Raw genomic sequence first — 16,978 nt, 5'->3', positions numbered from 1 at the left:
TCAAGTTTTGAGACTATTGCAGCCCTTCTCTAAGATTGCAGCCTTGGAAAATGACAAGTGTCACAGTAATTTATTTAGAAAACGTGAGGTTAATGTTGGGTTACTGCTTGCTTATTAGTTGATTTGAATTTCGCGCCATGTGAGTGCACATCATGGCGGCCCCCATCATTTGTTAATTCTGCATTAGCAGTCCATCTTAATTTATAAGTTCGTGGTCCTAGCACTCCTAGCCCTACATGAAATTATAGGGCGTTTGATGATTAAAGCAAGCCATTTTGCCTTTACGTTTTTTATAGAGCTTTAAGACGAGGATTTTAAAGAGCATTTTAAAAATCTTTTGAACACGTCCCACAGGAGTGTTTTTTTGCAGATCATTCACAAGCCTAGACCGCTTTATGTCTTCTCTAAAGCACCTTAGGTCATTACCCGATTCCTAGACCCTTACCAAAACATGCTCTCCACAAAGAACATTCTAAACTTGTTCAGAGCTTTTTACGTTCGTGTTTTAGGGGGTACGTGCTTTGTGGGAGATTTCTGAACTCTTGTTATGCTTTCTAGTCCCTAAATAGTACGTAGAGAGTTCCGAGAGAAGGGACTTCTAGAAAGTGGTCAAAGATCCTTGAAGTCTTTCTAGGATTTTCAACGTTTTTAAGTATATAGCACCTTTCAGATTTTTGTAAGACCTAATAGGGTCTTTTACACACCCCGAACCAATCAAAAATTCCATTTTGTAAAGAGAAATTAATTAATTATCTTTAAAATTGATGTGGATCAGCTTATGCATACGCCCCCTCGATCTGAACCCGCGGTACGAAATAAACTGAGATGGACCAATGAGCGTCCAGTTACTTTTCATTCGGCGGCGCGCGCATTTGCATCCCTTGTGGATATGCTAGCCACTGCTATTTTGAATTTGAACATAACCTAATATCCCATCATCCAGGCAGGAATTTAGGTTATAATTTGTGTTGAAGAATAAATAGCAAAAGGATACAATATTACAATTTGTTTAATTGATGTTACTTACGTCTCGTTCACAAATTAGAGCGTTGAATTTAAATCACCTTCGTCAAGCTGTACGTTCCCTCATCGTTACTATGGAAGAAAAACCGGATCCGTCGACCGCTACTGACCAACAAACAATTAATGAAGGTCGAGCGAGCATTAAAGTATCAGGGAACGTTTTCTACAATCCCGTGCAGGAATTCAATCGCGATCTCAGGTATCCGATCTCTCGTCGTGCCGAAAATTTGCTTAGTTTCCTACAGCATTTCAGTGTTGAACGTGTTCGCGAGGGAACACTGCAAATCGGACAAACTGGAGGCGGGTGTCAAGCACGAGGGCGGTATTCGAATCTTGGAGGCGTTATCGGCGACCGGTCTGAGGAGCATTCGTTATGCGAAAGAAATTTGCGGAGTTAGCGAGATTGTGGCGAACGACATATCGAGAAATGCAGTTGCCGCGATAAGAGACAATGTTAGGGATAATCAGGTGGAGGAATTGGTCGTGGCTTCGGAAAATGATGCTATGTGAGTATGTCAATGTTTCGTGCAGACTGTATGGAGGCATTTTCAGAATGTTAATGTACGAGCATCATTCGAAGGAGCAACAGTTTGATGTTGTCGACTTAGATCCATACGGTTGCCCGTCAAGGTTTCTAGATTCAGCGGTTCAAGCCGTTTGTGATGGTGGCCTGCTTTTAGTTACCGCCACCGATATGGCTGTACTGGCGGGAAATTCTCCAGAGACGTGCTACAGTAAATATGGGGCCATATCATTACGTACCAAGTGTTGTTACGAAATGGTAGCTTTGACTCGCAATTGTATAACATTATTACGATTGGTTTTCAGGCACTACGAATTTTGCTACAGTGCATCGAGTCACATGCGAACAGATATGGCAGGTACATTGAGCCGGTTTTATCCCTGTCGGCCGATTTTTATATCAGGGTGTTTGTGAAAATCTATACTGGTGCACATAAATGTAAATTTTCAACAAGGTATTTAGAATGCGCTATTTTAACCGTGCTTAACTGACATTTGTTAGCAAGTTATCAATGGTTTACCAATGTAACGGATGCGAGACTTTCACATTATCACCCTTGGGTGTTTTAAAGACGGCCGATAATAAACAAGTGAAGTTTAAACTACCGACAGGTCCTCCAGTTAATTCACAGTGTGAGCATTGTCAACATTCACACTTGGTAAGTAGTCACGTTTGGTCATAATGCGTCATTATATTATCAAAAATGCAGTACAAATGTGCGGGGTTGTTGTCACTATTGGATTTCTATTATTAAATCACACTGAAATTTCATGTGAAAAATACTCGGGTTAATTTTTCAATGAAAGTGATTTGTGACACCCTGTACTTAAATATTGCCGTGTGCAATGGCAAACTGGCACTAAGCCACCCACAAAACACGTATCCAGCTAGCTCAAATTAAAACAACCTTCAAATTTAGATTGTAAGTATTTTCCTTGTAGACGCTCGGCTCCTGTCACAATGAAAAATTTCAATGTTGACTTAAATTAATAAATTTGGAGACTTGGTAGTCTCGATCAACTTCCGAAAATTCTAAAGAATTCACTGCACAAATTTCCATTAACACCAACACAACCCTTGGACTTGAATAGAAAAATTTGAATGAAAACTCTATCTGGGCTGCACTTTGGGTTCGATTAAACAAAGAAAAAAAATTATTCCGCGAAATAAAAGAAATTAAAGCAACAATGCTGGAAGAAAGAAAAGCATTCAGAGCTTGTTTTTACACACATCAGGTACGCAGGCCGTCGACAAACAATGAAATAATAAAAAAAGTTACAGAAAATTAAATAAATAGATAATTATCTAAAAATCAAAATTACGCATTTACAAAAACAAAAACCAAACACTGAGATACAAACTCAAGTAAAACAAACCATACCATGATCGTAAATCCACTAGTACAAATTTAAAGCCTTCCGAAAGAGCTTACCCTCATTAATATCTGGAGAATAATAAGGTAAATTTACATTTGGGCATTCTCTATCAAAAATTGGACTGTATTTTTGTTATGATACTGAGTGAATCGCTATAGACAAAACAATTTAATTCTACTGCATATAGTTAGGTGGTCCTATTTGGTCAGCTCCAATCCACAATCCAGACTTTGTTCAAAAAGTCGTAACAGAAGCGCCTGTGCACCTTAATACTGTGAGACGAATACAGGGTGTACTTAATGTAATATTTGAGGAGCTGCTCGACTGCCCTCTTTACTTCATTTTGGAACGCCTGAGCGGAATACTTCATCTAACCACACCTCCAATGATGGAATTTCGGTAGGTGTCACTAATGCCGCCGTCGATTGTTAACTTAGTACAATTTCAGATCGGCAATATTAAATGCGGGGTATCGAGTGTCGTTTTCGCACTCGCACAAAACCTCAATTAAAACTGACGCGCCGCCAAAGGTAATTTGGGATATACTGCGTTGCTGGGAACGACTACATCCCTTATCCGATAAACGTCGTAGCGAAAAGAGCGCTGGTAATAATATACTGGCGATCAAGTCGGAGAAGGAGTACTCGTTCAGCAGTCATCCTCACGCCAATCCACCATCGCGACGTGAGGGCTACGTTCGGTTTCAAGAAAATCCTCTGCCGTATTGGGGCCCCGGCACACGCTCGACGACAATGTAAGTGGTTCTCAGCTGTGGCTTTGCTTTTTTTTAATTTCTTTGTAGGGTGGGCGACGCTAAGATGCAGAAAAGTAAGAGAAATCAGGGCAAAAGGAAACGAACGGTGTCGGAGTAGAGAATTTAATAAAATATATTTTCAAGCGTACCTGTTTATTAAATCTATCTGGGTATAGCGGGTAAGCGCATAACTCTATGTAATAATCTATGGCATTTAATGGGTGTAAGTTCGCCCCCTCCCCCCCAACTTTTAAAGGAGGGCAATTTTGTGATGCTCTTGACATGGCGTGCGTTCGGAAAGAAATGATGGCATGATACATACATGGTTTCATTTATTTTGATGAAACTGTTTTACTTATGGCAATAGCGCACTTAAGTAAGTGGTGATATTAAGAAATACATTACAAATCTGTCACATGCAAATGATTTTCATAGGTCGATTCCTTTAGGAATATCCAAATTACTTTATACAAAATTATTATGCAAATTCCTAAAAATACTCGACCCCTACTTTATACAAATCAAAAAATTTAAAATAACACAGTAATTGGGTAAGATTGTTTTCTGGTCGCAATTGATCATATTTCTTCTTGGAGAAAATCAGGTTCAATTAGAAGTATGGAAACGGATCGCTCCCAGATGGCACAGCCGGACTTTCTGCACCGCTCTGTTGAAGGTTAACTCCGTGTTGAATGGAAAATTTCAATACAACAAAAAATGTCCGTACGAATTGCGAATCTAAGCAATCCGGGTTCTCGCTCCCGAAAGTAACGCTCGAGGTTTTGTTTATGCACAGGAATAAAAATCCAACCTTCCACTGTTTCCATTAAGTTTTTTTTGTATCAATATTTTTTCGAGTTGTCTGCCATTTGACAGGTTCTTAGGTGACATTCCTCCTGCAGATATTTGCATTTTCGGCCGTGCGTCATTGTAAGCATATAAATTGACTTTATCGTATTGTGAAAATGGCAGACAGAGCTAAAATTTGCTTCACGTTACGATCACCTTTTATCCCTCTAAGGTTTTATCGCTAGACCTACTTATGTTCATGTTTCGTATGAAGCGGTATATGTGCAAATTTCCCTATGTTGAGTGAAATGCAAATTAGAAAAACTACTTTTTAAACTGTTAAGCGACCACCCGTTACAAACAAAGTTTTCCATATACTGCGAACTTTAAGTGGACACACTATATATTCTCAACAGAAAAGTTGGTAAAGGTACGGCACCCGAGACCCAGTTGGATGGCAATTTAGCGTATTGTTGAAACAGCCACAGCTTATACCTGCGTTCATTGCGTTCGGTCGTCCGTTTGTTCGTCTGAGATCTCAGGACTCAGACCTCGGATGAACCTACAGTTTTTTAGTTATAATAGGTGTTAATCGATCTATTAAAATGAAAGAATTTTAATTCTGCGCATGCGCATTTCAACTTTTTATTTATTTTACGGAATAAATAGTAGCTCCACATAAATAGTGTCAACTCCATGCGATTATATATTAGATTTTAATATTACCTACAAGTTTTACATTATTTTCCATAAGCTGTATACACCATAATCTACTTATCCATCTAATCAATTAATTCTACTTATTATTTTATCTCTAATCTTTTTTAAACAAAGTATCTTATAAATTACTATTTCGAAAAAAAGAGCAGCGCAACCTAAAATCCATCCAGAGATTAATATTAATATCGGGCAGATCATTGTAGTTAAATTTAATCCATCTATTTCTGGTGCTGCCGGTTGCAATTTTGTTTTTGATAACAATTCACTGAGCACGGATTTGTACCTAAAGAAAATGGTGTAACTCTTTAACACCAGAAGGCGCTCCATACAAATTATATTTTCATATCAACCTACCAGAAGGATATTATCCCAGCTGAATGCAAACGTGCAATAACTTCCGAAAACTGTTTCTCATACGGTGCTCCCAACTGTAACGCCCAAACGTGATGGCTGGGAACCACTTTGTTTTCAGTTAAGCACAAATCCGAAAATTCCTCCAGCGTGATTTCTGTCTTGCAATGATTCACGACTTTGTATAATAGCGCGCTTATTTCGTCAATATACGCCGCCTTACTATGTATAATTTCGTTTACGGCTTCGCATATGCTAAATTGGTTGCTTGTCTTTTCTAAAATACTTTCATATTGCTTATCTGTTTTGGCTTTCGCTTCCCAGGTCTCTCTTAGTATTGACCAATCAAGACTGCTCACCTGAAATTTTTAAATCGATTAATTTGGCAGAGTCGAACTGAGCGAGTGAAATATTTCAAAAGAAATCACATGATTTTGTTTATTGTAAACGCAATGAAACATTCTGTACTTTTGACCTCAACACTGTCGCGGTAAAAATGTTTTTAAACGTGATCACGCTGATTAAATAATGAACGATGATCGCAATGTATTTATAAGCACACCCGATAATAATTTCATCGAATTGGGCAAAAACTGGTCGTAAGCTCAAATTGAAGGTTTATTAAATTTTATTCATAGTTCACAGTCATAGATTATTAATTTTTGATTCGCTAATAACCCACCAAAAACGTGTAGCCGTGCTCTAAGAAATCCTCTAGGGAGTCGAATTGAATGTACCGAGAATCTATTAGCATCGACACAATTTTGCTCTTATAAACCGTGATCAAAATGATGCACGCCAAACTCCAGTTCATGAAGGTGATCCTTTTGGCGACGCTTTCGAACGATAAACGTGGCGAAGGTTGCTCGAGCATTATGCGTATGCCAACCTGTAAATGTCAGATTAGCTTAGACGCCTATTGAACAGTGGTAGTACCAGGGAGAAGTGGCAGATACTTTTAACCGTGGTAGGGATCTCATACTCTGGAATGTACCTGATTAGGAGGACAGTCACAATTAAAACGCAGAGTAAACATATCCACAAGTTTAATTGGAACGGTTTTGCGATCTGACGCCAAGAGTTCCACTTATCCTCCATTAAAGTACAGCGGTATATAATCGTGTAGCTCTCCGAATGGATAATTTGTGTCATGTCTACCAAGGCTTTACGTTCCGGACTTACCGAAATTCCTCCCACTCCCCAATCAAATTGACCATCGTGTACCTAGTAAAGGTAACAAACTTGTTCGCACCAAAGAGACCTTTACACCATTACATAAAGGGTGGCCTACTCACCGCTTCAATCATCAACCTCCATTTTCCCTCCCCATCCGTGTAATTAAAGTTCGTGAGCGAATATGTAAAATTTAGAATTTCGCTTACAAGACGTAGCAAGTTGACCTCCGGGCCCTGACAGGTTGTTCTGAAGTTCGCGAGTTGGAATGGTAAACGTTTGCAAATCACTACTTACCGACACCAAAAGAATGGTATAAATGGCATGTACGCTACGTTGAAGTGGTGACCATGAAAATTTTGATGGTCGTTCATGTAATGTTTTACATCTCCACCAATTTCGCGAATGTTGTTGCCTTTTTCTCCGCAGTAAAAGCATTTGCTGTGCAGCGTTTTTGTAAGGGCGTTAAAGACGAATATCCCTCTTGCTTTATTTATATTTTTTATTTCCCACGGTGATGTGTCATTGGATCGTGGAATCAGGACTATAATATCTGTGTATCGAATGAAGCTATTTCTTGCAGAGTTGAAATTGGAAACATTCCTTAGACACACAATATGTAAGTAATTATATCCAATGAGGCGCCATGCGAAATATTGTTTATCATAGTTTATTAGAGTTATCGGTCCTAAAAGGTAGCAGTTGAGGTGGAAAATTGTAATATAAAGGCAATATCTCAAAGATATAGTGGCGCCCTCTCGTTAGTCAACAGTTTATTGCAAATTTACTGTACAAAATTAGCTTCACTTACTGTTTATGTACAAAAGACCTTACCGGTAACATACTGTATTAGCACTTCTACATCTTCAACAGTATAATCATCAAAATGAAATGCAACACTGTAATCAGGAAATTGTGCTATAATTTGCATTAGACTATCGCTCCCGGTTTCTCTGCGAGCGAAAACGGTCCAAGCAAAGGTAAACGATACGCATAGCGACAAAAGCATTTCTGAATTCGGCGGTTATTTGCCACTTAAATACAAGTCGTTTATTTATTATTCATAAACTCGCACCCTTCGTGTCTACAGTAAATTTGTCGTTGCATAAGAGATAACCAAAACTTTTGATTTTCAGCCATTTTTTTCTAATTATAGTAATTTTAGGGGGTGGCACCGCACACTTTGACATGTCACAATGTTGGCTGTGAATAAAAGATTCATTTGTTTATGTTTGAAAAGGGATAGAAAAAAGGGGCCACTACATGTGTGTGCGTAAGGGTGGGTCAATACGTTTACTAGTGAATAATTTCGCAGAAAATTAAATGCAGTCATTATCAGTTCAGATTTTACTGTGTGTACCTACCCTAGTTTTAATCTTATTTTCTAATCAAAACGGGTGCGGGGAGGAGCGAGGAGCTGCATGAAACTAAAGAACACACCAATTCTGATATCGTTCGCATACCTGATCTCAGTCGAAATCTTAATCTCCTTATTCGTATCGTGGTCTTTCTTTATTTTATTTTTTGTCTGTGGGCGGGGTTTCAGCCAAGGCTGCTCTACCAACCCAATCCACTATACATTTACAAATACCCATGCCCGAACCCGGATTCGAACCAGGGACCTTTAGTAGCACAGCCGAGCTTCAACTCAACTGCGCCACACGGGATTTAGATTAATTGGGGAAAACAAACAATTAAGTCGAAAATTGATGATGATTAGTGTGTCACGACAGAAACGCTGCAGCGTTTTAGGCAGTTGAGAGAATTTTTGTTTATTTTTACAAAACGTGATTTCTGCATTTTGAGCTCACCTAATGGTTTAAAACTTCGATTTGTTACTTTCAGTTACATAACACGTAACAAAATTACAGTTAGATAAGCTCACAGTAAGCTCAGGTAGAGAGTAGAGGAGGGCCGGGGTGAATAATGGAGTTCTCGTACACCTAGTCTTTAGTAAATTCAAAAAAAAGGAGAGAAATAATATTTGCCGAAAGGGGGAACAGAGATCCTTGCTGTGATCTTGATCAGCTGAAGATATAAAATAAATGGCAGGGTAGAACATAAACAATGACTGTTGTCTCAACCGAGGGTAATTTAATAAATGATCTCAAAATATTACAAATATGGCATATCTAGACTTTAAATGTCAACGTTTAAATTTAATTGAAATTTTTAGCAAAAAGGAATCGTAGCCTGGAAAATATCAATATCAAAACAGGCTTCCGCAGAAAAGAACGGAGAGCTATAATTGTTAAATGATATTCAACAAATACATTAATTACAATTTAATTGTATGGAAAAGCAGTACGTAATCAAACGCTACATCAAGGAGTCGTCGAAAATAAAAATGTTATTATGAAACGTCGTAACGACCTGTGAGCTCAGAAGAGCGCTTTTCTGCTTTATCTGTAACAGGTAACAAAACAAACAAGAGGGGTGAATAGCGCGGCAAAAAATTTCTGATACTTGTTTCGTGTGAACCCGGCTTTTGTGTGTCGGTTTCTAATTTTGCCACCGATAGAATGTGTCTCCGGTTCCGCATTTTCTAACCTCAAAAGTTTTTGAAAGTAAACAGCACTTAAATTGTGAATAGTGTAGTGAACGTTATTCTTCAATACTTTCAGATAAAAATGGCAGAAAAGTCGAACGTCAATGAAAAGAAACTTGAAGATTTAACTATCGAATTCGAATACATCGAGGCGGGCCCGAGTAACGTAAATATTGAGAACGCCCCAATTGAAATTCAAAGTGTAGTTGAACCCGAGGACGCACCTCAATCGGGACCTGGGGAATTCATTGACAAATACTTATCGGGTGAAATTCCTTTTGATAATTACGAGGTTTTACTCGATGAAGAACATAGTATTGAAGAATCATCTGAAGTCACGAAACCTACACGAACATATAAAAAGATTCCCGCTCACATTAAAGCTTTGATTGGGGAGGCGAACTTACGTTTCGCGAGAGGCGATCGAGAAACGGCAACGAAAATATGTTACGAAATAATACGTCAACACTGCACATTTTCGGAACCCTACATCACTTTGGCTCAAATATTTGAAACCGACGACCCAGCTAAAAGTCTCGATTATTACATGGTGGCCGCACTTTGCAACCCTCGAGATGTGAACTTGTGGACGCGAAGTGCACAGCTTTCTCTCGACGCAAACAAGGTGAACCAGGCAATTTTTTGTTACACGAACGCGGTACGCGTGCAACCTCGCAACATAAAGCTGCATCTGAAAAGAATTCAGCTACTCAGACGTGAGAAGGATACAAAAAACATGTTACGCTCGTATGTGAAAATGATGCAGTTTTTAACGGCGCCGTATTACGATTTCCTGTTACAAGTTGCAGTAAAAGTTGCCATCGAGTATCACCAACTGAACGAGTATAAAAAAGCGATCGATGCCTTGAATATACCATTTCAGAAGTGCCCCGACTTGATTACCCCCCAAATGGTGAACATAATGTTGGAGCTGCTGATTTTGAACGAAAATTACTCGTACTGTCTCGATATCTTCTTGGAACATTGCAATATCGAAATAGAGCTATTGATCGTGCTCGAGAACCAAATCCAGGTCAGTGCTTAGTTACCTAATTCAAAATAGTCATATTTATTTGATCTAAATAAATTGATTACAATTTTGTCCTTATTGTTAAGTTTCAGTTAAATTATTGTAAAATTGCATATCGAAGAAAAAACAATTAAGAAATTCAAAAGGAAACATTTGCAAAGGTTAGCGCCGTGCTGACAATCCCATACGCGCGTTTAGAGGCGTTTTTGAAGCGCTGTAGAGTGGCGCCGCTGGTAGTGAAACATTATTTCACACTGAGCGGCGCTGCGGCGCGTGTGCACGACTTGTAGCGGACTTCCGCTACACAAACGCGCACTGCGGGTAGTGCAATCCCTTCACACGGCGCGATTCGCAGCGCCACTAGTAGCGGGAGGCGACATAGATATATAAATACATAGATACAGCCATACCCCAACATAGTTCAAAAGGACGTACCATCTATTACCATCACTTTCGGCACATTAATTACGTATAGCGCTATCCTTTATAGAGGTACCCTGAGCATGGAAGACAAGATTCGCATTATTTATTATAACTGTCAATCAAATTGTTAGCACAAATCGCACAGAAAATTATCATATTTGAGACTTTACAACATAAATAAACCGCCTTTTTATTTATTTAAATCGCATAGCAGCAAGAAATGTTACATTTAAAATGGAAGATGTTACTTAGAAAGCTGGCAAATGAAGAATTTGAAAAAATTACAGCTGACAACTGGAAGAAAGTGTGTGAACATGTGGAAAGTGATTAATTTAAAAGAGAAGTTATATTGGTTGATGTTTCTGAACTTTAAAATAAGTGTTAATAATGACAGTGATTATTCGGATTGTGAACTTTTACAAACGTAATGAATGTTCACTAAATGAGTATTATCACATTGGATATCATTGTTAAGATGTTGTATTTATTTTAAATAAATGTACACGTGTAGCTTACTTACTACAATTAGCACTATAATTTCAAAAAGAAACCCCACCGATTGGACATATATCGAAAGGTAGGGCAAGACGCGTAGCGACCAAAATTTGATATTGCACGCACACACAGTCTATAAATCTCGTTTTCCTAAGAATATTGCACGGATCCTTCTTTGTGATCATGATACAAACGCACTGCATCTAGGTATGTGGAAACGAATTCACTTCCTGTCGCAACGTAATCTCCGTTACCATTACGCCTAAAACCATGCAATTAAAATGTTGAACATAATCTTTACTTACTTACGGTTTTTTTGATATTCTGCAAGCCAGCAATGAATTCACTGCAGCACATTATGCCAAACAAGGTAAACATAGTCCCAAATTTGAATGGCGTAGCTCTATGTAATAAAACTATTTCAGGAATAACAATTATGGACGCGTCTATCATTATGGCAAGCACTAATCTTTATTCGTATTCAATTGATAACGCAATAATTACATAATATTTAGTGAAAAAACCGCCCATCATGTTTAGGGCGAATATTTTTAGTTAGATTTGATTTCGCGCGATCGTGAAATGTGTCAACTGTCACATGACTTATGAGACGCGCTAAGTTTGTTTTAAGCGTCCGATTCGGTACGACATAGTGGTTAATGCAATAAAAAGAGATAGAACATGTTTCTTCTTGGTTAGAAAGTAATGGAGAGATGTACAAATTTCTTTGATATGTTTTTTAAAAACCGAGGTACGTTTGTTAAGGATGGCTGTATCTAGGTATTTATATATCTATGGGAGGCGATTATCAGAAGCGCCACCACGCGGCGAAGTATCGAAGCTCATCGTACAACGTACAACAGTCAGTAGCGCTGCAAATACACGCCACAGAATAGCGTACCCTGCTACTCAGCCGCCGCCGCTTCAAATACGCCTAGTGCGAAGGGGCTCTTAGCCTACACTGAGCGTTTCAGTGTCGAATCTAGTGGACGTTGTCAGCTCTACGCATTTTGCGTCGTCTGCGTCTGTACTCCGCGGCGTATTAGCACGATACTGAAACGTCTAGCGGTGACCCATAATTATTCGGGACCGTTGGTTTAAAACTCCTAATTTCAGGTGCTATCGTACAATATGCCTGAGAATATCCCCATCGACTTGCGCATTAAATTCGTTATATGCGTCATTAAGTTGAAATCGTTTAACTTACTCGACAGCCTGATTGACCCGCTCCTGCTGATGGAGGAAGAGGTGGAGAGTATAGGCGATTTGTTTTTGGACGTCGTCGAGGCGTTGATGATGGTTGAGCATTACGAACATTCGCTGAAATTGCTAGTGCCGCTAATTAAGAGCAATAATTATTCGTTGGCCGCCGTTTGGCTGAAGTACGCCGATTGCCAGAGCGCGTGCGGTTTGTACGATCAGGCAATCGAGAGTTATAAAACTGTGATGCAAATGGCGCCTCTGCATGTTGACGTGAGGTATAATTTGGCCGAGGTATTGGTGAAAGTTGATAAGAAAAGGGAGGCGTTGGAGATTTTGGAACAGGATCCCGGGTGGGCTGTGATAAATGTTCGTATGTTTGTCTTTAGGATCAAGCTATTGAAGGAAATGGAAGAGTACGATCAGTATCTGCAGGCGATTGAATTTTTGATATCGAGGCACTGTGAGAAAATTAGACATTTTGAGGAGATTCGGGCTGTCACGTACGTCGAGCGTCCGTATGAAAAGGTAAGTGCATAAGCGAGAATAGAAAGGTCAGTGTTTGGTAAGAAAGACACTTGTGCTAATGTTTTCTTACAAAAATCACGATCGGGCGCATTGAACTAAAAACACAGGGAAATGTAAGGAGTAAAAAGATCATAATTATAAAATTTGTTTTTTGTTACAGGTGGCGCGCTTAAAAAAATTGAGAGAGTTCAGAGAAGAAAACCTGGACGATAAACCCCAGTTCTCTACCGCTTTTGAGCCGACCGTTGAAGAGGAATACGCCATTTTTTGTGATGCGATTGAATTATGTATGAAAATGAAAAAATTCGTGACAATGCAACGATTAGTTTTCACCGCGTTGACATCTTTACGTTTTAAAAACAAGTACGAAGAATTAGGTTTAATTGGGTTCTTTTCCTGCATGTACAACAAGGACAGCTTCCACGCTTATCCGCTCATACGCGAGATAGTCATACACTACCCGAACAACAATTTAGGATGGAATTTATTCAACGCCTTACTGCAGCGCGCCGACGACCTGAGACACACCAGGTTCATGATGCGCTTTATGTCGAGTTACACGGAAAAGTCGTGCCTGAGACTACTCGAGGCCAACTACTGCCTAGCAGTTGGAAACATTAAAATCGGCCTGGGCTACTACGTCAGTCGTCTTCGCAGCGATCCCTCTCCGCTCACATGCATGCTGTTGGGCTGTGTCCTGCTGTACATTTTCGGCCAGAAATTTACGCAAAAAAAAGATAAGGTCACGAAAACCGCCCTCTCCCTCTTTCTAAAGTACTCGACGATGAGAAGTAAGGACGCCTACGAGGAGATTTACTATAATCTTGGACGAGTCTATCATCAATTTGGCATTCTGCATTTAGCGAAGTACTACTACGAGTTAGTTTTAAATTATAACAACCCGGTAAGTCAGACGTGTCCTAATTTAAGTTTAAAACGAGAAGCGGCTTATAACTTGCATATTATTTATAAGAACAGCAAAAATTATATAGCCGCTCGAAACCTCCTACTTAAGTATGTACGAATTTAAACAATAAATATTTCATTTAGTAATAAATGAACTAATCTTTATTTCACATCTAATGACTCATCTGTGTCCACGATGTCTCCGGTCCTCCATCTATCTCTGTTGTACTCCTTACAACCGGTTTGGTTTTGAATTTTCAACATAGGAAAATTTACACATATACCGCTTCATAGCGAACGTGAACAAAAGCATGTCTGGAAATAAAAAGCGACATCAACGGGTGGTGCAGAAAGTCAACCATCGAAACGATCTATTTTCATATTTCTAAAGGAAGCGGCATTTTTCCAAGGATTGCATTTGCTTTCAGTGATTCAATTCCTTTGGTTGGATTAAAATTTTATTTAGCATTCAGAGGTGTGCGCATATTTTCAACATGAGAGTTTGAATCATAAAAAACTGGAAACTTGCGCGCCACTCAAACAATTCTCATTGTTTTTGAAATACCCGGTATGTACACTTCTGACACTAACGGAACCTGCGACACCGTTTTCTTAGTGGCAACATTGTATTAAGTCAGCTGATTTTGACAAATACAAAATCAAAATTGAAAATGGGCGAGTTAGAAAAAGTGTCATTGCTATTAGACAAACTGTGTATAGAAGCATTTATACTAATGGAACAGCACATAGAAACCAAAATTAATTTGGAACGTTCCATGTGTGATGGCGAGACATTCCTGGCAAAATCGAGGTACATCATGGGGCAAAATTGTGTCTCGGCCTTGCAGCTACCCACAGAAGACAGCTCAGAGATGGACGCATCTGCCGTCCTTCACTCGCACAAAGACGACACGGCGTTCGGGCAACGACTGCTTGAATTAGAAATAAAAAAGAAGTCCTCGGACCCCGACTGTCGGATCCAAGATCCACTGCGTTGGTTCGGAGTACTGGTACCGCAGGATTTACACAAAGCTCAAGTGAAGTACAAGCAAGCGCTTTCGTGGTGTGTGCAAAGTGTAAACGTTCAAACTAAGCTACACGAGACATGCACAAAAATTAAACAATTGAAAAATTATAAAATAAAGCTTATGATGGAAGAAAAACAAACTTAATAAATATTTATTGGTTAAATTCATATTTACCAAAGTAAGAGGTTTCCGGGCCGCAAATTATACTCCTCTTTTTAAACCTAAAGACTGGACAGAACACTCTTTCTGTATATAACTTGTATCTCTTGAGGAATCGACAAAGAAAAGGTTTGGCTCTCTTTTGTGTTCATCTTATTTTATTAAAAAAGCGAGTAAATTAGGTACCATTTTATTTACAATACAATTACGGATATTACCCTACATAATACATGATAATATTTACAATACAAATTAGATTTAATAAATTAGGAACACATTTCTTTTGTGGGGGGTTTTTCAGGAATTTTTCCAACTTCAAAATTTTCCGCCTGGTACATTTTGATCTCGTCCTCATTAAGATCTTCAAGTTTCGAGTACGCGCTATCATCTGTAGCAAAACCCTGTGCATTGCTTCCAAATGCATTTCCACCAAAAATTGGTGCCTGAGTGACTGCCGATGGAGGAGCATTTTGAAATAGTGGTGCTGGTTGAGGTTGAGCAGTGTTTTCCATTTTAAAAAAAGGACTGTTGTTTGCTAAACTGTTCGTTAGGGGACTCTGATGTTGTACGCCGCTCGTGAACGATGGAGTGGGTTGCACGAATGCATTTTGATTATTTCCAAAGAACGTTCCTGTTGTTGGAGCCGGTTGTGATCCGAATAATTTTTGGTTTGCTGCTGCGAAGAACGATTTAGCAGTGTTCTGTTGGTTTGATGAGAAAAGATTTGAATTGGGAAAAGCGGAGCTTGGTGCCAAATTATTACCGTCGGACGACGAATAAAAGGAATTGATGGAGTTAATTACGTCTGAGCTAGGATTTTGAAGAAATTTGATCTGCATCATCGCCTTTTGCAGAATCATATGCAGTTGCTGACACTGAAAACCAGATTATTTTAGTCGTGAGAATGACGCCAAACGAGTACGCACATATTGGTCAACAGTTCCATTCCCTCGAGCTTCGTAGTAACCCAACCTCACTTCCTCGAAGCTTTGGTCTTCCAGCCCGGGAAAGCTAGGCATCTCCTTAATGGGAGAGTAACAAGAAAGTGGCCACTGATGGCCCTCTTCTGCTGCCGACATGTCACTTTTAACGATCGAGAGAATAGTATTCTGGTTTGTTAGGTCGAGCTGTGGTTGTGGTGGGTATTGCTCTTGTCTTAAAACGGAGGTGTTGTTCCCTCGATATCGATAAACATCTTTTAAGTTCAACTATGGCAGATCACCTGTACTTTAGGCTCACTTACCATTTATTTGGTGTTCAAACTTGCACATGTCTCCAAATTTGCAATTTCCTTGCAAAAAAAATCTGCAAACAACCATTTCTTACGTTTGAATAAATTGTTCTGCACTGCAAAAATAAAAAAAAAACTTTGACAGTTGAGCTAGTCAAATTATTCCACAGCTGAATGCTTTCATTGTTCTGTTTCTAGCGCAGCATAGAGATCGCTTATCACGCCAAAGTTTGTTTGAGAGGTCATTATGAACAATAAAAATTCCACCTTTCCTCAATAAAGTTTAAAGTGCAAACAAATGAAAGCAAATGATCTACATCACAGTACACTTAACCTACTTCGTAACGATTTGACTACTAAAGCTAAAAGTCGAAAGGCGCGAAACAAATAATGATAGTTGGGGAAGCCGAAGCGGTTGAAAAAATGTTATACGCTCGCATTATGACAAGAAGAGAATGAAGAACATACAAAATGGGTTACAAGTTACAAGCAAAATACAAGGGATCGTGTGTGAGCATACCAAAATTGCCGTCAAATATACGTATAGAGTAGGAAGTTTACTGGGTACATCGAGAAAATAGCACACCATAGCACATGTGGCCCAGTGGCAAAGATACAGAAAGGCATCCATATAGAGATCGATGAAGATGACGACAAAGATAAGAGGACTGTTCAATTCCCAGAGGAACTACACGGGCAAAGCCCAGCAGATAGAGAACAC

The 16,978-nt window shown here is 39.2% G+C and overlaps 4 protein-coding genes across 5 annotated transcripts; 3 read left to right on the top strand and 1 right to left on the bottom strand.

Moving 5' to 3' along the window:
• The first annotated feature begins 904 nt into the window (after window positions 1-904).
• LOC116177933 (probable tRNA (guanine(26)-N(2))-dimethyltransferase) lies at window positions 905-3,824 on the top strand. Its single transcript, XM_031497117.1, has 8 exons — window positions 905-1,222; window positions 1,269-1,529; window positions 1,576-1,804; window positions 1,852-2,000; window positions 2,048-2,204; window positions 3,110-3,321; window positions 3,371-3,676; window positions 3,725-3,824. Exons 1-8 carry the CDS (start codon window positions 1,017-1,019, stop codon window positions 3,792-3,794), a joined length of 1,590 nt encoding a protein of 529 aa, XP_031352977.1. The 5' UTR covers window positions 905-1,016; the 3' UTR covers window positions 3,795-3,824.
• Window positions 3,734-14,134, top strand: LOC116177932 (general transcription factor 3C polypeptide 3). Of its 2 annotated transcripts, none has more exons than XM_031497115.1 (4): window positions 3,734-3,855; window positions 9,334-10,290; window positions 12,322-12,933; window positions 13,094-14,134. In XM_031497115.1, exons 2-4 carry the CDS (start codon window positions 9,340-9,342, stop codon window positions 13,961-13,963), a joined length of 2,433 nt encoding a protein of 810 aa, XP_031352975.1. In that variant the 5' UTR covers window positions 3,734-3,855; window positions 9,334-9,339; the 3' UTR covers window positions 13,964-14,134. The 2 variants fall into 2 exon arrangements, with proteins under 2 accessions (XP_031352975.1, XP_031352976.1); XM_031497116.1 differs by lacking the exon at window positions 3,734-3,855 and adding an exon at window positions 8,464-9,276.
• Window positions 14,135-14,347: 213 nt separating this feature from the next.
• Window positions 14,348-15,207, top strand: LOC116177937 (coiled-coil domain-containing protein 115). Its single transcript, XM_031497120.1, has one exon. The coding sequence runs from the start codon at window positions 14,511-14,513 to the stop codon at window positions 15,009-15,011; it is 501 nt and encodes a 166-aa protein (XP_031352980.1). The 5' UTR covers window positions 14,348-14,510; the 3' UTR covers window positions 15,012-15,207.
• LOC116177935 (nucleoporin NUP42-like) lies at window positions 15,201-16,558 on the bottom strand. The gene is made up of 3 exons (XM_031497119.1): window positions 16,270-16,558; window positions 15,953-16,221; window positions 15,201-15,901 (listed from the first exon to the last, which is right to left on the bottom strand). Exons 1-3 carry the CDS (start codon window positions 16,343-16,345, stop codon window positions 15,293-15,295), a joined length of 954 nt encoding a protein of 317 aa, XP_031352979.1. The 5' UTR covers window positions 16,346-16,558; the 3' UTR covers window positions 15,201-15,292.
• Window positions 16,559-16,978: the final 420 nt, after the last annotated feature.

Source organism: Photinus pyralis, unplaced genomic scaffold, assembly GCF_008802855.1.
Source record: "Photinus pyralis isolate 1611_PpyrPB1 unplaced genomic scaffold, Ppyr1.3 Ppyr1.4_LG8, whole genome shotgun sequence".
In the NCBI taxonomy this organism is placed as follows: domain Eukaryota; kingdom Metazoa; phylum Arthropoda; class Insecta; order Coleoptera; family Lampyridae; genus Photinus; species Photinus pyralis.
Note: the sequence above shows the minus strand (reverse complement) of the source record. Positions and strands in the feature narration are given on the sequence as shown.

Excerpts from the sequence above, each read along its gene's own strand:
- LOC116177933 (XM_031497117.1), top strand. The coding sequence starts at position 1,017 with ATGTTACTTACGTCTCGTTCACAAATTAGAGCGTTGAATTTAAATCAC. Across the intron at positions 1,530-1,575 it reads GCTTCGGAAAATGATGCTAT|AATGTTAATGTACGAGCATC; the intron begins GTGAGTATGTCA and ends AGGCATTTTCAG. Across the intron at positions 2,001-2,047 it reads AAATGTAAATTTTCAACAAG|CAAGTTATCAATGGTTTACC; the intron begins GTATTTAGAATG and ends GACATTTGTTAG.
- LOC116177932 (XM_031497115.1), top strand. The coding sequence starts at position 9,340 with ATGGCAGAAAAGTCGAACGTCAATGAAAAGAAACTTGAAGATTTAACT. Across the intron at positions 10,291-12,321 it reads TGCTCGAGAACCAAATCCAG|GTGCTATCGTACAATATGCC; the intron begins GTCAGTGCTTAG and ends TCCTAATTTCAG. Across the intron at positions 12,934-13,093 it reads TCGAGCGTCCGTATGAAAAG|GTGGCGCGCTTAAAAAAATT; the intron begins GTAAGTGCATAA and ends TTTTTGTTACAG.
- LOC116177937 (XM_031497120.1), top strand. The coding sequence starts at position 14,511 with ATGGGCGAGTTAGAAAAAGTGTCATTGCTATTAGACAAACTGTGTATA.
- LOC116177935 (XM_031497119.1), bottom strand. The coding sequence starts at position 16,345 with ATGGTTGTTTGCAGATTTTTTTTGCAAGGAAATTGCAAATTTGGAGAC. Across the intron at positions 16,222-16,269 it reads GTTTGAACACCAAATAAATG|ATGTTTATCGATATCGAGGG; the intron begins GTAAGTGAGCCT and ends TGAACTTAAAAG. Across the intron at positions 15,902-15,952 it reads ATGGAACTGTTGACCAATAT|TGTCAGCAACTGCATATGAT; the intron begins GTGCGTACTCGT and ends TCTGGTTTTCAG.